Below are 22,815 nucleotides of genomic sequence, written 5' to 3' on the forward strand. Positions count from 1 at the left end.
GGGATTTATGCAAGGGAATTACATAATCATATGTATGTTTTAAGAAAGTGGATTATGTGAAATTTCACAAAAGACCCAAGAAGAGGAGTAGTTTGTGAATACAGATGATGAGTTTGTCATGGGACATATTTAACTGATCTAACCATGGACAACACAAATGAAGGTATTCAGGCAATTGGAAATGAATATCTATTCTGGGAGAGAGATACTATTTCAAATTCAAGTTCTACCATTAATGCTCATGTATTGTGTGAATATTTCTATAGTATTTATATATGATTATTGTTTAATGCACGTGTTCAATAAATATTGATTCAAAACATTATGATGGCTGGGCATAGTGGCTCACACCTGTGATCCCAGCACTTTGGGAGGCCAAGGCAGGTGGATTGCTTGAGGCCAGGAGTTCGAAACTAGCTTGATCAACATGGTGTAACCCTGTCTCTACTAAAAATAGAAAAAAAAAAAAATCAGCTGGGCGTGGTGGTGCATGCTTGCAATCCGAGCTACTCTGGAGAATGAGGCAAGAGAATTGCTTGAATCCAGGAGACGGAGGTTGCAGTGACCCAAGATTGCAACACTGCACTCGCCGCACTCTGGCAAGGGTGACAGAGTGAGACTCTGCCAAAAAAAAAAAAAAAAATGAGGACACGTAAGAAGCATAGTTAATTTTATTGAATTTGTGAAGGTGTGTGAGTCGGAGGATGTCAGTGTCACAGATTTGTTGAAGTTTTCCTTGGACCTTGAAGAATGATTGGAAATATACCTGATAAGTATATGATAATGACTGAAACAAAATTGGTAGTGACTTGTGGTAGTGGCTAAATAGAAGCTGTGAAGTGAGGCAGCAAAATAATAAACTTACAAAAATTAGCCTGGCATGGTGGCGTGTGCCTGTAGTCTCAGCTGCTCAGGAGTTTGAGGCAGGAGAATCGCTTGAACCCAGGAGGCGGTGAGCTAAGATCATGCCACTGCACTTCAACCTGGGTGACAGAGCAAGACTCTGTCTCTAAAAAAACAAACAAAAAAAATATGGAGTGCATGAAGAATTTATCTTTTTTTTTTTAACCTCTCTGTCTACAATAAATTAGCCTTTCCTAATGCATTATATTTTAATTTTTAAATTTTAAAAAAATTTTGTGGATATATAGTAGGTGTATATATTTGTGGGAGACATTAAATGTTTTGATATAGGATGCAATGTGAAATAAGTACAACGTGGAGAAAATGGGTTATTCATCCTCTCAAGCATTTATCCTTTTGAGTTACAAATAATTCAGTTATACTTTATAAGTTGTTTGAAAATATACAATTGTTATTACTGACTGTAGTCACCCTATTGTGCTACCAAACAGCACGTCTTATTCTAATTTTTTGTGCCCATCCTAATGCATTATTTTTTATTTTTGTCAGAAGTCACTGCATCTTATAAACTATATTAGGATCGCATGCGAAAAGTTAATTCATCTCATAGTTGCCTTAATATTAGTCATTTTAAAATTCCAGTAGATACATGGTGAAAAAAGAATTGGACATTGGTTAATATATTCTCTGACATTTAAAAAAGATAGTGGATTGTAATTTATCAGGAAAGAAAATGTGCTGATGCAGAATATTAAAACTTTATTGTATAACTTTACACAAAAATAGAGGACAGAAATTATCCACAGTGAAAACAATAGAATGTTGAAATCTGAACACATATGCCAGCGTTTAGTTCATCTTTTCTGAAGTGGCACAGAAGCCAATAAAGCATATTCAGGAAAATTACTATATGCCTTAAAATGTGAATAAATTTGTCACCATAAATACGTATGCCCTGAAACGTAGAAACTGATTCTGTCTATGTAACTGGAATGCATTGCCGCTCAGGAATAATGCAACTGATGATCATGGCTTCCCACATCTGTCTGTGAAAGAACAGTTCACCATATCCAGACGGCACTGCTGATGGTACTACAGTTTGCTTCTCTCTACCCACAGCCTGCATTATTGGAATCATTTGCACATCCACCCATGAAAAAGATTAGAGCATTTATGCACATCGGAAGGTGACTGGAGTTCAGAAAATCTAAGTTCTAAAACCAACACTACTAATAGATAGAGAGTTGGCCTTGGGAAAATCATTTAGCCCCATCATGCTTGAGTTTCCTCATGTATTAAATAAATTGAAGGAAGTCATAGATCCTTCTGAAATTTTACCTGAAAAGTGTGTATTGGTATATCTTTCCAGGGATAGATCTGTGTTCTGCCAGTTATGGTTCTTGATTGCAAACAAAGAAACCAACTTCATTAAAAGGGATAAAAAATATTTTATTAGAAGGCTTTAGGCTCAGAATGCAACTTTGAACAATTAGCTCCTGCAGCAACCTGGGGAAGAAAGGCACTGCCAAGAACCAGTTCCTGCTGCCATCACTTCTGAATGTCAGCCACTGCATGCTGAGCTTCATGGCTCCCAGACATTGCTATGCTGTTGCACTTCCCATGTTGCCCACGGACGCTGTGCCTTTGCTTTCACCCTCAAGAATCAAAGCCCTGACTAAGGGTGTCTGATGTGTGTCCCTGTTCTGGCTGCCAGGGTATAGGAAGAGGGAGTATCGTTGAAGGAGGGAACCCCCTGCCTCCTGCTGAACTTGGGACTACCTCCAAGCAGAGATTAGTCGAAGGTCAGCCAGCACAACACTGTATTGCCATGTCTTTCACCAGATTCTCAAAGGGATCGTGACCCCATCATGTCAGCTAGAAAATATTATGAATCATTACATTAGATTATCTTTAATTACAGCTCTGAAATTATATGATCCTAGATACTAATTTTTCTTTCCCCCATCATCCACAACTCAGAATTTCTTTAACAAGATACAAGTTCAGCAACAGAGTGACTAACAACATTGCAAGGTCAGCCCTGAAGCATCTTGTGATTATTTCAGTGGGTGTGTAATTATGATGGTTGGGCTAATGACAGAGAGTAACAGATGTCTCAGAGCACTGTCACCCAAGTGAATTTCTGGCAAACCAGTAGTGATTCCTCAAACAAAAGAAATTTACTTTCTCATATAGCCTTCTGGTGCTGCATTAGGTGTGCATTAAGATGCAATATGGTTTAATGGTTAGTTGCACAAACTTTAAGGTTAATGAGAATGGATGTAAATTTTGAATCTATTTCTTCCTAGCTGGTTCACCATTGGAAAGTTACTTGGCCTCTATACATCTTGGTTTCCTTTTTAGTAAAATGGTTCTAGTCAATGTGCGGCACTGGAAAATGAAATGATGTCATGCGGGGAATTATAGTGTTTTACACATAGTTACCACTCGATAAATCATGATGAAACTCAGCATAATGAGACTAGTTAAGGGGTTCCAAAACTATGAACCAAATTTATTGCAAAAATATTTATAATTTTAAATTTTAAGATGAGGATAAGAAAGATATTTAGATTATGTGCTTTGACATATGTTCTGTGCTAAAATAAGTTCTAAGAACTATAAAACTGATTACAAATAATCACTAAAACAGCACATTGAAACATACCTGTGAATACTTTTTTTCTCATGGAGTAGATAGATCCAAGATTAAAACCTTTTAAAATGACCACATTATGCTAAATTATGTCAGTATATATAATGTATTTTGTTATGTTCAAGGAATCATCAAGCTAAGTTCTATATGAAATAGCCAGAGAGTTTATGACGGATTTATGCAAAAATGAATGAAACAAAAATTAGAGAATAGCAAATGTGAATGACTTCTGAGACAGCGACTGCCACTTCCACTCCAGACCACCACGGAATTTCTTTTTGAAGTTGGAAATGTGTATTTGTGTAACTATTGTCAGGCACAGACTAGAACTGTTCTAGGAGATTTGGGTTTAATAGTGTGCTTGCCTCCTTGAAAGCCTTAGTGATTCCGGGACTCTCCTCATAAGTGTGCACTTTCTTTATACTTTCCAGGTAAATGTGAATGTGGCAAATGTACCTGCTACCCTCCAGGAGATCGCCGGGTGTATGGCAAGACTTGTGAGTGTGATGATCGCCGCTGTGAAGACCTCGATGGTGTGGTCTGTGGAGGTAGTAACCTTTCTTACAGCTGTATACTACCTGCATGCTTTACCTGCCTTTCTTATTCTACTGACTCTTGCTTTTTCAGTTGTTGTTAAAAATAAGATGAACAGAAAGCAATATACCATGGAACCTAAAAGCAATATACAATTAGGTTTGTAATGACCTTTATTTCCCCGAACTCTTGATTTAGCAGGTATGTGAAAGTACGCAGTACACTATCAATAAAAGATCATTGCATCTATGTACTAGGATACTTTATGACAGTGAAAGTTTTTGGGGCAGGTCAGCATTTTAACATGATTTTCGTTACTTTATTTATAAACACTGGTAGGATAAAGTATAATATCACCCACAAACTTGAAAAAGTGGAGTAAGATTACACTTAAAAATCACAAGCAGTATATGCTCAGATTCCGTGACGCCTCTCGTACCCAAACAAGAGCTCACTGGCATTAATAAACCGTCTAGAGAATGAGTGAGGCAGATAGAGGGTAGTGAGCGAAGGTAACCCGCAAAACTGAGAGTCCCGGGAGTAGAGTGCTGATGTGAGCACCTCCATGGCCAGGAATGTGGGTCAACATTATTCTTGTATTGTATTCTTGAAAAAATTCATATCGCTGAGGTTGGTGCATGTGAATTACAGATATTTCCACGTTTCCAGTAACAATGAAGTGAGGTGGACATGGAATCACATTACAAGAAAATAATTATATCCCTTTAAGATAATTATTTTGAGGCAGTGGGCACTATTATTGGGGGAAACAAACAGAATGTGTGTCTTTTCTAACTTTTATTTTAAGTTCAGGGATACATATGTAGGCTTGTTACATAGGTCCTATTGGAGGGTGGAGGGTGGGATGAGGGAGAGGATCAGGTAAAATAACTAATGGGTAGTAGAATGTGTGTCTTACTGGAAGGCTGAAGCACCATCCATCCATCATATCTATCTATCTATCTATCTATCTATCTATCTATCTATCTATCTATCTATCTATCAATCGTCTATCTATTATCTGTCTATATCAATCATCTATATGCCTGTTTTCTCTCTAACCAACGATAAGACATTTGAAAGCTGACAAAAATACTTTCTTCTTTCCTTTCTCTTTGAGTTGAGGGGAAAAGCCCTTCTAACCTGTTTATGCCTGAGGTTAGAATTATTTGAATTTTTGCAGTCAGACCTTGGTGATGACCTTGAGCAGTAGGATATAAATAACTCCCACATGCTTAGCTTTCCAATAATGGAATACTGGGCATAAATTCATAAAATATCTGTTGTGCGGGGCGGTTTATCTTATGCCATTGTCATGGCAGCCACTCTAAGAGATTGTTTCTACTATTTTTTCTTTCATAAATGAAAAATTGAGTGAGGTTGGAGACGTTAACATCCCGTAACTAAAATGTGGCAGGCCCAGAATTTCAGCTCTGATGTTTAGTTCACGGATTGTTCCTTATGTCACAGTTTTCCCTAGAGTGACACCAAAGTGTTTTCACAGTATGTCAATATTATTCTTAGGTTAAATCCTCTATTCACTGGTATTAGTTACAAGAAATACCTATGTAGGTTTTACTCTCTTTGTTTGTTAAGGACCTGACATATATATTAACTCATTTAATTCTCATAGCAATATGTATGTATGTATATATACGTATACATGTATGAAAAGCTTGCTTGACCCCTCGAAAGTGCCATCTACATGTCTCTGCTCTTGTTACCATTGTTCTTTTCTTTTCTTTCTTTTTTTTCTTTTTGAGACAGAGTTTCATTCTGTCACCCAGGCTGGAGTGCAGTGGTGGAAGCATAGCTCGCTGAAACCTCAAACTCCAGGCTCAAGCAATCCTCTGGCCGTAACCTACTGAGTATATGGGACTACAGGCACGTACCACCACAGCTGGCTATTTATTTTTTGTAGAGATGGGGGGGATCTTACTAAGTGGCCCAGGCTGCTCTTGAACTCCTGGGCTCAAGGGATTCTCTTGCCTTGGCCTCCCAAAGAGCTGGAATTACAGGTGTGAGTCACCGAGCCCAGCCAGGAATGGCTTGTGAATGTTTTTGCTGCCTATTTGTTGCTTTGGAGTAATCTCAGTATCTTTCACTTTCATCTTTAGGTCAGTGGCTCTCAAAATGATTTATCGGTAATCAGTCATTTTTGGCTTTAGATTCTTTTCAATTTCTAATAAGATATTTTCATGTGGATCCTCCAAATTATGCATGGTTCAAACTGGAGTAATTATTTATTTCTTCATTAACTAAACAAATATTCATTGAGCATCTACTGTTTGCCAGCATTAGAGATTCAGTGGTGAACACAGAGCATTTGCTCTCCTGGAGCTTATGGTTGAGTGTGAAGGGAGGACCTTGAGAAAGGAATGAAAAGGAGCTGAGTGATCTGAAAAGAGACTTGATTCAATGGGAATATACATAAGAGGGGGATTTAACATAGGCTGAAGACTAAGAAAGGCTTCTCTAATGCCTTCATATCTGGATAACAACTATGTAATGCAGACTATGTGCTTTACAAGTATTAACTACACCTCACAACAATACTTGATAGTAATAGGACACATGGAAGTTGGCCAGGTAGGGGTAGTGGGGTGCAGTCAGAGAGCAGTTTGTGCTCAGCTGTGTGGGAGACAAGAGTGTGTGATGTGTGCCAGGAACATTTGAGGACTAGAGAAAAACCCTGTGTGGTTGCAGATTAGTAAAACCAAAGGGAAAAGAGTGTGATGTGTTTTGTAAACATGTTGATAACTTGGGGCTTTACCCCAAAGGTCACAGGAAACCAAAGGAAGGGCTTAAACAGAGCTTAAATGTAATTACAGTATTATAAAAAGCACTTCCAGTTGTCAGGTGGAGTATGGATTGCTCCAAGGACTATGTGTGTTTGTGGGTTGGTAGTTGAATCTGGATATTAGGAGATGAGCCCTGGTGAGAGACGAAGGTGCCTTAGCTGGATGGAAGACAGTAAAGGTGGAGGATCTTGAATGTATTGGAGAACATGCTAGAAGCAGTGTGGCCAAGAGGCTAACAAAAGCCTTCACCCTGCTGCAAGAGACTCCAGCACTCTGTTAAACTCCTAGCTCTGGTTCCCTGGCAACAGATGAAGATGGTGCATTTCAGTGTTACCAAGCAACATTGTTCAAGGTCATGATGACTTATGATTGATAAGTTTCAACTACCTTGGAAGAGATGATGAATTGAACTGTAAGCAGCTTATGGGAACATCATGCTTTTGGATTTCATAAGCGTCATAACTCTGCCAACAGTCTTGTCCCTTGTGGGTTCCCTGAAAGCTATGCTTACAGAATCATCGGGAAAGATTTTGGCTCCTGTTGGGCGTGTGACTTCTTCTAAGCCAGAAAAGCCTCCACATCTGTGCAGTGTGGATCTCATCTCTGTGCATATGGGCTGTGTTATCCCAAGAAAAAATAATCCCCAATTATATGAGTTCATCCTCATGAACTCCTGTAAGGACTCCCATGGGTATATCCTGTTGCCTGACAGTGCCCTGCTGGTAAGATGTGGCTCCTGTCCCACAGCCTTCGAAGGAGACTGGTGGCAAGTGTCAGCCAGAGAGCTTAGTTGAAACTTGGAGCTCCCTCCCCAGAGTACAAGCAGTATTTAAGGAAATTCATGATTGCACAATATGAGGGGCAGGGTAGCATCAAGGGTAATGCTAGGTTTCTGGTTTGAGCAATTGAATGGTGGAGGAGACTATGCTTGTCTTGACCAGTTGTCTCCATTTCTCGAAAAATTGGTTTCTTCACAGAGAGCAACAGAAATGGAGAAACTTGGATATGTTGCTCCCTTTGGAACATATCCCTTGGATATATTTGTTCCCTCTCCCTGACGTTCTAGTCCTTATTGTCACTTCTCCTTGTGAATAACTTCTCATCGTCCTTCCATTCTTCCATGATTTTTCCAAATTATCTCCTTTAGGAAGTCTCTCCGAAATGATGTCCTACTTCTTCTGTACTTCACCACCTGCATGGTAGTGTGATGTGGTTGTGTTGAGAGTGTCCCTGTGTCCCTTTTCTTTAAGTCCACAATTCTCATGGATATAATCAATCTCTCTCTCATTCTCATATTGTCAAAGCTAGGATAAAGGTTAATGCTCAGTGTTTTTATTTGAATAAATAATCAAGTAAAGGATTCACAATAAGTTAAGGAGAATGAGAAAGGAAGGACTATTCCCCAGCTTTGGATACAGGATTCTTCAAGTTGAGGTGAGGATGTGATTCGAACCTTGAACAGCTAGTATTTAGATGTGCAGAAATAGGATGTGAAGAACATTTTAGGCCTGGAAAAGCTGAGCAAAAGCACAAAGGTGAAAAGATATTTATTAGATATTGAAGGAATGTATCTATTTCATTTTTTTTTACATCAAGAGCTCTTTCTCAGCTGCTTCTGTACCCATCATTAGAAGGGATTTTTTTCACAGATTACTTACTCATGTGTCATTTATAATACATATTTTGTCACCTTCATTTATTATACTTGGCTCATCTTTAGATATCAGGTCTTTAAAGATATTGTTAAATTAATGTTTTTGCTTTCAAAATTAAAAAAATAAGTAGAGAAAAATGGAAACAACAAAATAAAAATCACCCATTAATTGATCATCCTAGAATAATAAATGATGACACTATGTTGTGTTTCTTCCTAGGTTATATTTCTGAGGAGTAAAATTATTTTCAAAATATAAATTCATAAATCTTCTTTGGGGCCAGGCATGGTGACTCACGCCTGTAATCCCAGCACTTTGGGAGTCTGAGGCAGGTGGATCACAAGGTCAGGAGATCGAGACCATCCTGGCTAACACGGTGAAAACCCATCTCTACTAAAAATACAAACAATTAGCCAGGCGTGGTGGCGGGCGCCTGTAGTCCCAGCTACTAGGGAGGCTGAGACAGGAGAATGGTGTGAACCCAGGAGGAGGAGCTTGCAATGAGCCGAGATCATGCCACTGCACTCGACCCTGGGTGACAGAGCGAGACTCCATCTCAAAAAAATAAGAAACAAACAAAAAATAAATCTTCTTTGGGTATTTTGATATTTTGTCTAGATAAAGTCCACATTGTATGTATCCCCAGTTGCTTTAGTGTACATGGTGTACACTTTGTTTTATTTTTTCATGTAAGATTTAAGTGAGAAGAAGTAACCATTTTCTTTGGAATTAAGTGAGGCAGTGCCGTACAGCAAAATGAATGGGAACCCTGTATTCAGACAGAACAGGATTTTAATTCTTGCTCTATTTCCTGCTTATTGTAATAACTTGAACAGGTTGTCCTCTCTGCTTTGGTTTACCTATGTATTTATTTGGCCTCTCTACCTTGGTTTACTCCTGTACACAACAAGGATAATAATCCACTTGGCTTTATGATAAGAATGAGACATATAGAAGGAAATGTGCCCGGTACTATGTGGCAGTGGATATTTGATGAATGCCCTGTATCTGTGATGAAAATAAAAGATTGTAGTGGCCATCTGCATTGCAGAACAAACTAATACATCTGTCTCAGGTATCTGGAAGCACTAGCTGCAGAGTGTTTTGGAAGGAAGTTGGACTCACACAAATCAGCCGCTCTGTACCTCAGGGAGGAAATCGCAGCTGGTTTTTCCAAAGCAATTAGTCCCCCCCATCATCTCTCCAGTGGAGAACAAATCTTACTAATATGAGAGTGTGGAACACACAGACATCATCCCTCTGTTATGGCTTCAGAGGGTAACAAAATAGAGAGTGACTCATTTTGGTAATTTTTTTAGTTCTCCACCAGACACTAAGCCGTAAGATCTGTGGCCTTTCACATGGAGGATATCAAACCTGTACATCCAACATGTGGCCAGAGAGTGAAATATGGTAGGTGACTCCAAAACCAGGGACTGTCTTAGCGTTTTAACAAACAAGCAAATAAGTAAAATGAAAAACATGTATAAACTTAACTGATTAGCAGATGCATGAGAACTAAGAGCCAATAGTGTGTATCCCCTTTCCTACCAATTACCCTAAAGATGATTAAACCAATTCTGATAGGTTGGATAAATTAGCAATTGTACCTGAAGGTAAATGTAACTAATTTCATAATTTTTACAGTTCAGTTTTGATTACACCAAAATTACAACCTGAAAAAGAGTCATGAAAATGACTAGCAGAAAGAAAATCAGCATGAAGTGAGATCATTCTTCATTTAATTAACTTGTGAGTCATGTTCAGTCATCATGGACTGTCAGTTGTGGATGTTCTCAAAACATCTTTATTAAAAGAAAATGTTACGCGACGTATGCATGCATGGATTTATTATCAGATAAGTCACTATTTATAAAAAGCATGATTTATCCAGTGATAGTTCCTAAGGTTTATTTATTTTATTGGTATATTATTTTAAGATTACACAAGTAAAATATAACATACTCTGGTGCATGTGTGTTTAATTGTTTAGCCTAATGTAAGTTAAATCAGAGACTGCCCTCCTGTGTGCCATATACCCAGGGTGAGAATAAGAACTAGGCTGATTATTGCTTTTCTTCTTTCCTCTATGCTCCTGGAATAGCTACCCATGAGTCCAATTTAAAAAACAAGAAGGGATAATGAAGAGCCACCTCTTAATTACACAATCAGTTCACATTTCTTCAGGGAGTTCTCTAGTTCGTCACTGCAATTTGAAGGAGATCATGCCACCTGAGAGTATGAATTCAGTAACTCCCAGGCACTGATGGATTTCTTGTATGAGGAAGAGATCAGACCACATACTCAGACTAAGCCTTTCTTAAATGGACAATACAGTCAGAGTGTGATTGTCTCCAAGTTACATCTTAAAATTGCACACCTGTTTCATGAATTTGCAAGTGGATCAGTTAGTCCTGCATTTGGCTGAAGGTGATGGACACAAATACTGAGTCTCCAGGTTGTCATTCCAGGGATGGCACCATAGTGTCCCTGAACCCTATCTCTTTCTCCTGCTCTGCCCTTCCAGTATAACGTTTGTCATTGTTATGGTTTGGCTGTGTCCCAACCCAAATTCCATCTTGAATTGTAGTTCCCATAATCCCCAGGTGTTGTGGGAGGGATCCAGTGGGAGGTAATTGAATCATGGGGTTGGTTTTCTCCATGTTTTTCTCGTGATAGTAAGTTCTCATGAGATCTGATGGTTTTATAAGGGACTTCTGCCTTCACTCGACTCATACTTTTTCTTCCTGCTATCATGTGAAGAAGGACATATTTGCTTCCCCTTCCACCATAACTTTAAGTTTCCTGAGGTGTCCCCAACCATGCAGAACTGTGAGTCAATTAAACCTCTTTCCTTGCAAATTACCGAGTCTTGGGCAGTTCTTTACAGCAGCATGAACATGGATTAATACAGTTATCATGTTCATAAGCAACCTCCAGTTGTGTCCTTCTTCCAGGGAAGAAGAAATAGGAAGGAATAGGACAAAGGGCAAAGGACATGTGCTGGCTGAGTTTGTCCCATTTCCTTTGGAAGGCAATTGTTTCCTAGAAATCTCACCCAGGAGATTTTCTCTTATTTCTCATTTATTAGAGCTATGTCATATGGGTGCTTTCAGGTCAAAGGGAGCATGGTTAGGCACTTCCCAGATAGGCATAGTGTCCCCTCCCTGAAAAAAATGAGGAATTGTTTGTTATTAAGAAGGAGGGAGGATATTGGATAGGCAATATGTAGTATCTGATTGAATCCATGTCTATTCATAAGTCAGTTTCCTATTGGGACTCATTATCACGGTGTTTTAAGGAAATGTGCCTCAGAGTCAATGAATTGCATGGAAAAAAGTCATTATCTAGATGAGTGCTGTCCAACAGCACTTTCAAAGATAGAGGGGGTGTTCTATATCTACAGTATTCTGCATAGTGGCCACTGACCATATGCGACTATCAAGCACTTGAAAGGTGACTAGTGAGACTGAGAAACTGAGTTTTAAGTTTTACTTTAATAAATTTAAATAGGCACATGTGGCTAGTGACTACTGTATTATGCTGGACAACACAGGCCCAATTGTGCCATGAAACACAGGTGTCATTATCAAGGAATGGTCTGTGTAGATGATTCTCCAACAGTTCTGCCCTGGGTGTTCCTCTTACAGGTCTAAGTGGCAACACAGTCGTGTTGGTGAGACAAAAGATGAATAAAACTACTTCTATGGTCTCATTTTTTAAACTCAAATTTCCAGGAACATTCCACTTAGTAGACCTCCAGTATGGGACATGCTCCTTTGTCATTTCATGAGACAACACAATCTTAGTTTTCTCCTTCCTTACTGAATGTTCTTGTCTGGCTTTTCTAGTTACCTAACTCTAAATATTGGGGTTTCCCAAGACTAATTTCTCCCCAGAAAGCTGCTTCATTTCTAGGGCTTTAAGTGTCACCTACATTTGTAAGCTCCAACATGTGCATGCCTAGAGCTAACCTGTTCTCTGAGCACCAGCTTGTGCCCAGCTGCTTACTTGACCTCACTATCTCATTGTCTTAAGAGTATCTCAAATACAAGAGGTTCAAAACAGAGCCGTTTTTTTGCCCTCAACCTCTTTCTCCTGAAGTGCCCATACCCAATAAACAGCGTCATTATTCACACTATTTCCTCTAGCTAGAAAACTTGTCTTTTCTTTCCCTCACTTGCCACATCCAATCCAACATTGTGTCCCACATGTACAGGCACCATCACCAAACTAGATTTCCATCTACTTCTCTGTGTTTCCACTGCCACCACTGTCCTTTAAGCTTCTATCACTTTTCACTTGGAAAACAGCAAGAACCCTCTAACTTCCCCCTACTCATTCCTCCCAACATACCTTATCTCTCGCACCTAGTTGCCAAATGAGTTTGCAAAGTATAAACTGTATTATCACATCACTCCCTTCCTTAATACCCTTCTGGCGTTTCTCAATCCTCTTAAAATACATTTAGATTTTTTTACCAAGAATAAACCATTTGCTATGTTCTCATTTCTGAGAAGGGAAATTTCTCCACCTTCATTATTCAATGTTTTTAACTTACTATTCTTCAAACACGTTGGCCTTCTTTTACTGCCTGTAACATGCCAGGCTATTTCTTGTCCCAAGAACTTTTCATTTGTTTTTCTAGGCTCTGTTCCTAGAACATTGGCTGTCTGGCTCCTTCTCATCCCTTGGCTGTCGCTGAACCCTTTCCTGACTACGCTAGTTAACAGTGTTCTCGCTGTTGAATATACTAGCATTTTCTTTTTGTCTTCTGTTACTCAAATGTTGCTTATCATTATTTTCTTCCCTAGTAGACCATAGTTACCATGAAGACAGGGTCAATGCCTATTTTATTTACTGTTATATTCTAAGCTCTTAATACAATTCCTGATATATAGAAAATATTTCTTGAAGAGATAACTAAATTATTAAAGTTTATAGAAAAGAGAGTACTGAAAGTTGTTTTTTTCTTAAGTAAAGTCATATAAATGACAACTCAAAACATTTAAATATTAATGTATTTTGATGATTGCCTGAGCTAGATACCAACTTAACTTCGTGGAAGGATATAATAAATCAGCTAATAATAAAAAATCATCACCAGGCACGGTGGCTCAGGCCTATAATCCCAGCACTTTGGGAGGCCGAGACAGGCAGATCACGAGGTCAGGAGATTGAGACCATCCTGGCTAACATGCTGAAACCCCGTCTCTACTAAAAATACAAAAATTAGCCGGGCATGGTGGCATGCACCTGTAACCCCAGCTACTCAGCGGGCTGAGGCAGGAGAATCGCTTGAACCCAGGAGTCGGAGGTTGCAGTGAGCCAAGATCGCCACTGCACTCCAGCCTGGTGACAGAGTGAGACTCCATCTCAAAAAAATAACGTAAAAAAAAATAAAAAATCATCTATTTTCTTGCATAACATTTTATATTATTTGCAGTGAGGTGCCATAAAATTATTCTCAAAAATATCTTAAAGGCAGAATCTCAACTTTTAAAAGGGAAAAAATTGTCACATACTACAACATGGAAGGATCTTTAAGATATTATGATAAATAAAATAAGCCAGACATGAAAAGAAAAACACTGTATGATTTCACTTATATAGGTACCTACAGTAGTCAGATATATAGACAGAAGCTGGAATGGTGGTTTCTAGGAGCTGAGAAGAGAAGGGATTGGGACTTACTGTTTAATGGGTGCTTAGTTTCAATTTGGGAAGATGAAAATATTCTAGAGATGAACGGTGGCGATGGTTGTACAACAGTGAGAATATACTTAGTGCCACTGAACTGTACACTTAAAATGGTTAAAATCGTAAATTTTACGTTATGTCTATTTTACTATAATAAAAAATATTATAGAAAAAAGTAGCTATAGGTCTACTTTAATTATCTGTTTCTTTCTATGTGGGTTTTAATAGATTGTGTCTTTCATGGAATTGGTCCAAATGATCCAGGTTATCAGATTTTTGGACAAATCATTGTTTATAATATTCTATTGTTATCCTTTTAATGTCCATGAGGTAAGATATAATGATCTCTCTTTTATTTTTCATTTTAAACATTTGTGTCTTCTCTCTTGTTACTTGTTTATCCTAGCCTAATATTTATCAATTGTATTGATCTTTTCAAATAGCCAACTTTTGTTTTATTGATTTTCTCTGTTGATTTTCTATTCCCAGTTGTATTGATTTGTCATGGAATTGATTGTATTTCTTTTCTTATGACCAATATAGTTTTATATTGCTCTTCTTTAGTGTTTTAAAGTGAAAGAATACATCATTGATTTTATATTTTTCATTGCTTCTGATTACATTCATGCTGTAAATTTCTCTCCAAGTAGTACTCTGGCTGTATCCTATACATTTTCATAAGATGTATTTTCATTTTCCATATAGCGCTAATTACATTTGGAAAAAAAGAAGACAGAAAAAAAAAAGAATATTTTTCTGTGCAATACAGATTAAATGATGTCAGTTATGTCAAATTGTTGACAATTCTTACCAACCTAGGGTCAGTAAGAAACATGAGCATTTGAGAAGTTCATAGGCCAATTGAGCTGGTACTAGAAGCTCTCTTTCTCTTTATTTTTGGTTTCTCGTACAACAGATTCTCTGTCTCCAAAGATGGACAACTTTTTACTTAACTCTTTCAGGAGATCTGGACTTTAAGTGGACTTTGGTTTTCATGGAGAAGTCAAGATGTACTCAATTTAACAATGACTCATTGAGCAGATAACTGTTAAGGGGCTGTCTACTCATTTTCTAACTTGGCTGTACTCTACAGTGTGGTTTGTGGGTAAAAATGAGAAAGATGTTTTGAAAAAGACAGTCTCTATCTCCTCCAAGTTTTTGAAGACCCGCTGTGTCTCAGGCGTTGCGTTGGGCACTCTGGTGTCCGTAAGACTATGGCGATGACAGAAGTAATACTCAGAAAATTCACAGTACAGTAGTGGATTCCTTTGATGCATAACTAGATACCATGAGATGGAAGTCAAAAAAGTTCCACAGGAGGTACAAAATAAGATGTTATAGAAATTCAGAGGAGAGACAATGAGTCCCACTTAGGGATACTAGGAAAATCTTCACAGAAGGGTAGTCACTTTTTGTTGAGCTTTGAAAATTACTCAGAACCTGAATGTGTATAGTAAGGGAAAGGTACTCCTACCTCTGCAAAAATGAGGTCAGAAAAGCATGACAAATGTGCAGGAAACAACGAATGGCCAGTTTGGTTAAAGAGAGAACAGAAGGAATATGATTGGAAATGTAGCTTGGGACTCTGTGTTTCAAGAAGCTAAAACATAACAAAGGCTAGAGTAGGTAAACTGTATGCCGTGAGCATTAGGGAGTTATACAGGACTAGCTATCAAGGCTGCAGTGAGCATCAAGTTGTGCTGTAGGAATCTATAAGCCAGAGTATTGGAGAGATATGACAGGAAAGTTTCTCTGACATTGTGATGGTGACGTGAGTGAGAATGTTGGAGGTGGTTTCCACGAGACTTGACAACATGTTGGATGAGGCCAGTGAGGGAAATTCAAATAAGACTCAAAACATCATGAACTGGTTGATTGAAAGGATAGATGTTACATTAAAATAAATCAGAAAGACCAAAAAAAAGCAGCTTTTGGAAAGAAAATCATATATGGATGTAGGAGATCAGTCGGTCAGGGTGGTGGGAAAAACTGTAGAAGATGCAAACCTTCTTGGAAGGCCGGAAGGTTTTACAAAAGTTTTGGAAAAGGATTTGGCTGAAGGCAGCCAGATTCTCTTATCCAGTGAAACTAGTCTAAATTAACTTAGGCCTTAGAACCCAGCCTTTAATCCTCTGTGTGCAGGACTACTCTCTCCAGGGAGGGGAGTGACCATGTAAATTGCCCACAAGTGTGTTGACTCAAAGCCTTTGTGATTGAATCTATACTGAATAAATGCCCGCAGTGCCAGCTTGTCAGGGCCACGGCTGCTGACTGTTTACAGCACCCTCCTTGGTGTCTGGTGTCTGGTGTCTGGTGTCTGTGAGCAGCCTGGTCCCCTAGCCCACTCTTTCACTGGATACCTGTGTCTGGGAGCATTTGTTCATCTGTCGTTCCGCCAGGGTCTGTGGGTTGGACCGTGCCTATGTAACTCTGGAGGTATTAAGTGGGGATGCTAATAGAACACAAAGTGTGGAATCATGAGAGGAGAATGTGGGAGAAAATCAGGGGCTGGAGATACAGCACTGTGGTCTTGGTGGTTATCTGAAAGGCCAAAATTTAATGGATTTTTCAAAAGAGAAATTATGGAGAGATTAAAAAAGATGATTAAAGATAAGCAATGGGTGAATACCTGCACTTATTGGTTCAGTAAAAACAAAACAAAACAGAGGTAGAAGAATAAACAGAGACAAAGGAGGAGTGTTGAATGAGGCAAAGAGAATTTTGTGGCATGCCAATAGAGAAGAGACTTGCAAGGAGAAAGTGCCTGTGAATATCAAATATACACCTTCAAATGATGTGGTGGTTGAAAGAGACAAGAAATAAGAAAAGCCTGCTGTGTCTCACTTTCTAAAGTGAAATATAGAGGCAAAGCAACACTTTGGGAAGAGCGTAGACATTGGAATCAGAGGAACTAGAGTCAGTTCCGATCCTGTGGGGCTGAATTATGTGATTGAGAGGCAAATTACAGGACTTAATCTCTCTGAAGCTCAGTTGCCTGACTGTAAAATGGGATAATCCCAAACTTCAAGGCTGTATTGAGAATAAGTTTAAAACATCGCCACGTGTTATCTCCATTTATATCTTTATTTCATCTTCTGCAAAGCTGAGCCACACTGCATGGTGGGTTTTCACTTCATAAACTTCCTTTAGCTCCTCAGGCTGAGCTAATTATCGGTCACATGTTTTCATGCATGCTACTTTTAAACTTGAATGGTTTCGGTTTTGGGTTTTTTTGTTTGTTTCTTTGTTTTTACTTAGCCCTTAAATCAAGCTAGGTGAAAAAGACCAGAGTTACCTCATTTATTTTATTTTTTCCTTTTTTGCTATCCTGTGTGACAAGAACAGTCATCAGCCTTAGAAAGTGCCAGAGCACTTGCTGATTGAGTGCACATTAAAGGTATGGCAGTGATATTTTTCTTGCAAATTTAATAGTCCCCCATTGGTATCTGATGTTTTTCCCAGAATATTCTTTAAAAGAATGTCAGAAGTTCCTAGTACCGTGTCTTTCTTTCAGGATCCCAGTTTTCTCCAGGGGAGCAACATATGCTGGATTAAAAAACCTCTCTCCCAGACCTTCTCTGGTTGTTGGGAGGCACTTGTTGCATGACCTGTGAGGGAGGGATGTGGTATAACCCAGGGAAAAATCTCTCTTATTTAATTAAAAAAAGCAACAACACCAAAAAGCAAACAAAAAAAAAAATAGTTTTCCAAGAAACCCTCTCCAGGAGACTTCTGCTTACCTCTCTGAGATCAAAAACCTTCTTTTCACCACAGTCACTTACCACCTCCTACCAATCTGCATTCTCCCAAGTGTCCTTCACTCCATTTACTCTACTTCATTTTTTGCCAGATTTCTCATGCCAGGACCTGGGCTTCTCCACCAATCTGCACAGGTACATGCTCCCAATTCTCACAGCCATCTACTTCAATCTCCACTCAATTGTTAGAGGGATTTCTGTAGAAATTAAAGAAAATCCTATCACTCCTAAAAAAAATAAAAAAAGAAAAAAGAATTATAATAATTAATTCCAAAGCATTAAGCATTGGTTACTCATCCTCCCTGTGCAGAGCTGAATGGAGGGGGAGCAGATGGAGCAAGGTTCCCTCCTGAGGGTCCTGCCAGAGTGAATGGTCAGGAGAGAATGGTGTCAACAACTTCAGAGAGGCTTATCAGTGTGAATGATGAGCGTATCTGTACCTGGAAGAAGAGCAGGGACCACTTTGTCCATGGTGCTTGGTTTTGTATCCCCTATTGCCTAGCACAATGCTCTGTTCATAACAGATACTCAGTAACTCTTTGCTAGGCAAATAGTTAATTCAGAGAGACCCTGCTGTAAGGCAATGCACTTATCAGGAAAAGGAATAAAGGGTTGAGTGGAAACTGAAATGGAAGAAATTGAAATGGAGTATCATGCAATCTAATGGTGCATTGGTGGCAAGCAAGTAAACAGGTGTACCTCCTGTTATATATAGCTGTCACAAATAGAGTGTTGCATGTATACCAAAAGATAAACATCTTAAAAACCAGGAACCAATGTCAGGAACCAAAGCAGAAAAAATGTGCCAAACAGAAATCCAAGCTGATGTTAACTTTTATGCAATAATAGAGAGACACCATAACTTCCACTTATATCTGTTATTAGTAAGCAGAGAGGTATACAGATAAAGTAATATAGTGCCAAATGCCATTTCTATGAAAGTTAACCTTTTGTTTTGTTAGTAAGCAATAGGAGAACAATCAATAAATACTGCCAGCAGTGGTAATGTGACTAGCCTTGCAAATTGGTCTGAGTGGCATAGTGTGTGCAATGAAGAATAGCACTAAGACTGTATACTGATAAAAATGCAAATGAAGAAGTATTTTCTATCAAGAAAGGGTGGTATAATTCCACTTTAAATTATTGCAAGATTTCTTTCCCTCAAGTCCATCTCCTATGCTACATTCAAATTTATTGTGTTAAGCTAGAACTCTGTTGTAAGTTCTTTTAAACAATTACATGCCAAATTGACTATGCATAAAGAAAAATGTGTTGGATGGGAAATGAGATCCTATGGTTTACACATTTCTTTCTTAAAACTCTCTGCTTCAGCTGGTAATTTCCTCGTCCTCTCCTCTCACTCCCTCTCTGTGGTTGCTTCACAGGCCATGGCACATGTTCCTGTGGTCGCTGCGTTTGTGAGAGAGGATGGTTTGGAAAGCTCTGCCAACATCCGCGGAAGTGTAACATGACGGAAGAACAAAGCAAGAATCTGTGTGAATCAGCAGATGGCATATTGTGCTCGGGGAAGGGTGAGTATCTCTGCTGGAGCCTGGACTCGATTCCTGTTCTGACACATGATTTGTAGAACAGCATGTAGCAACTGTCTTTCCCAGACTGAACTTTGCATGAAAGCAAACCACTATGTCCTCTGCTGTACCCAACTTGAAGCTTGAAGATTAACCAAATGAAGTTTTGGATCTAAGAAAATGAAATGCATGTGAGAAGGTTCAGGCAAAAATATCCTTGTATGCAAAGTTATTGCTGAATAAAATAGAATTAATACTTTTATGAAGAAATTAGGACAACAAAATATACCGGGTACTAAATGGACCCAGAGAAGGGGGAAAAAGGCAAAAGAATGATTTTTGGGCTCACGTCTGAAACAACACCGCTGAGAACTGCAGAAAAGTAACCACTAGCATCTGAGCTGCCCAAAGGTATGACTTTGGGAAATTCTGGGGCTCAATTATTTAGCTGTATGTGGATCAGGGGAGGATTAATGGTGTGAGAAGACAAAAAGGATACTAAGTATTTAGTGTAATTTGGTTTAATTTTTTAAAAGGCAAAGAAAAGCTATGGGGGAGGGTAGTATCCCACAAGTCTGATGAATTTTCTTTGACCTAAAAATCACCAGTTGTTCCAAGTGAACATGTGCAGCCTGATATAAGAAAATAGGTAATTGTTCAGCTGGGCACCGTGGCTCATGCCTACAATTCTAGCACTTTGGGAGGCCAAGGCGGGTGGATCACTTGAAATCAGGAGTTCTAGACCAGCCTGGCCAACATGGTGAAAAATACAAAAATCTACTTACTAAAAAAATACAAAAAATTAGGCAGGCATTGTGGCTCACACCTAGAATTACAGTTACTTGAGAGGCTGAGGCAGGGGAAGAGCTTAAACCCAGGAGAGGGAGGTTGCAGTAAGCCGAGATCGCACCACTGCACTCCAGCCTGGGTGACAGAGCAAGACTCCATCTCCAAAATATATATATATATGTGTGTGTGTGTGTGTGTGTATGTGTGTGTGTGTGTGTAATAATGAAACAAAGAAAACAAAAGCCTGCCAAATGGTTATAACCTACAAGTTGGTTGAATAGAAGCCACCAACCCAATAAAACATTTGCCATGGAAACATATTCAAGGAAAAAGCAAGCCTTCCCCATCTCCCATCCTACACACACACACACACACACACACAGAGAGACAGAAAAATTGGAAGAGCTTTCCCCTGAGTAAAGAATACTAGTAGATTAAATTTTGAACACCTTGATTTTGATGTTTCTGTATACTATTCTTGAAGGGACTTTAAAATCCTGCCATTTTAGTGCATATGGCATCATCTAGAAAGCCATTGTGTTCTTCTTTGCTAGTGACTGGGAAGACACAGGGAACCTGAAAGATTCTCACCTCATGTCTGGGGAGCAGCGCTTCAAAGAAACTGAAGTTATGGGGCTTCCCAGCTCTTCTCTTCAGCTCAGTATCCTCTTTACACAACAGACACACTTTTTTTTCAGACAAGGCACAGCTCTGGCTGAAGATTCATTTACCCTCAAATGCCTCTGCTGGTCAGGATGACCACGTAAATAACTTTCTGAAGAAGACAGCAAAGCAGAAGTGTACTAGAGACACTGAATCCTGTTACCAAAGAACCACACCAGTGAGGCTGCCACACACATAAAAGAAGGAGGTCTCTGAAGCAAGATGTGCCCTCTGTCCCCTAAACAGTAGCTTTTGTTTTGCCTTGTACGCAAGACCAATGCTATCAGGTTGAAAGAGCCTTTTTGGCAGAACTTCAGACATCAAAGAGGATGGATGCTGTGACTATCTGTGGTGCCAAGACGGGGGATGAAAATGAATGCAAATGTGTTCACTTCAATAGATGACAGTGTCCTTGGTTTCCAGGAATTCTGTGTTCAACACTTGTGTTTATAATGCTCAGGCAAGGAGGCCATGCCTTCAACCTAATGTCATTACAGCAGGCAGGTGGAAAATGAGTTTAAAGCAATCGCTTTGTGCCTTGTTTGTTCTCTCATTAATTCAATCTAATTTAAAGCCCCAAGCAAATCTTCCACCAGTTCTGTTCTCAGGGGGCCTCAGCCCCTAGAAACACCTACCTTGAATTCAAGCTGTGTTGGGAGAACCAAAAAGAAAGGTTAAAAGGAAGAAAACAAGGGAAAGAACTGGGGAGAAGGAGATTAATGAAGAAAAGCAGGAAAGGAGGCAGTGATGGAATTAAACTGCAAGAGAGAAGTAGAAGGGAATAAAAGAGATGTTATCAGATCAGAAGGGAATGATCTGTGTATAAAAAGATACCAAGAATGAATAGTTTTTGAATCAGATTTTTTTTCCTCTGAGCATTGCTTCAGACATAGAGCACTTAAGTTTAGATACATTTTGACTTGGTTTTCTGTAATGGCATTGTCATTGGGATAAGAATAGAAGCTTTTCACAGAAGCTCTACTGAATGAGGATACCCATATGTATTAAAACACTAGTGCGCTTATTTATATTTGTTTATTTTAAAAGTCAACTAGTGTTTGTGTTTATGTGTTTACTACACTCACTATTGAATCATGAACACTGTCCATAAGCGGGTCGTCCTTAAGACATGTCCAACTGCGAGTACAGGAAGAATACACAAAGCCATACCCTCCAGGGTAACAAATAGCAGTCTTCCATTTCCTAAACTGAAGGTCATGCAACAAGAGTTGTTTCTTTTCAAGAAATAAACGTTCTTATGAAAGTCATTGTAGCCCTAGGAAAGATTCTCATCTTTCAGCATCGTAAATGTAGTAAATACAAAGAAAAAAATAGGATGACTAAATATTGACTTAAAGGCATTTCCTCAAAACAAAACAAAACAAAGCCAAAGAGTCTTTCTAGCTAATGCCTTTGCAAATTGTTTGCTTTGGGTAGTGGCAGTATATTCAGAGATCAATGAAGGGTTGAAAGCATATTTGTCTAAACTATTTGTTTATCCTTCAATGGATAGAGAGTTTGGGAGTCTTTAAACTCAAAAGGAAATATGAAAGCTGCCCCAAGGCTGCACATTTTGATATTCATGTTAGTGGATGGGCCTTCGGACTTTTGGCAGCAGCTGATTGTGATCTCCCTTCTTTTCTCCCATTATGGAGACATCATTGTTGGATTATCAATGAAGAAAGGGGATAAAACCAGGATCACGGAACTGTGATGTATGGTAGGCACAGAGGATAATGGGGATGGCACAGTTACTCCTGGTTTCAGTGAGGAGCACCACCCCACAACCCACCCTGAGAACCACAGGAAAAGTAACGCATGAAATAGACTAAGGGGCTTTAACGTGATGATAGAAAAGAAAAATCT

At 39.0% G+C, this 22,815-nt stretch overlaps 1 protein-coding gene across 4 annotated transcripts in view; it reads left to right on the forward strand.

Moving 5' to 3' along the window:
- Positions 1 to 22,815, forward strand: part of ITGBL1 (integrin, beta-like 1 (with EGF-like repeat domains)) — a 263,397-nt gene that overhangs the window by 232,281 nt on the left and 8,301 nt on the right. For all 4 annotated transcript variants that reach the window (XM_011933845.1, XM_011933844.1, XM_011933846.1 and 1 more), the window contains 2 exons: positions 3,952 to 4,068; positions 19,354 to 19,500. In XM_011933845.1, the coding sequence (XP_011789235.1) occupies positions 3,952 to 4,068; positions 19,354 to 19,500 (264 nt within the window). The remainder of the gene's footprint in view (positions 1 to 3,951; positions 4,069 to 19,353; positions 19,501 to 22,815) is intronic.

This window comes from Colobus angolensis, unplaced genomic scaffold, assembly GCF_000951035.1.
Source record: "Colobus angolensis palliatus isolate OR3802 unplaced genomic scaffold, Cang.pa_1.0 Scaffold13, whole genome shotgun sequence".
Lineage (NCBI taxonomy): Eukaryota > Metazoa > Chordata > Mammalia > Primates > Cercopithecidae > Colobus > Colobus angolensis.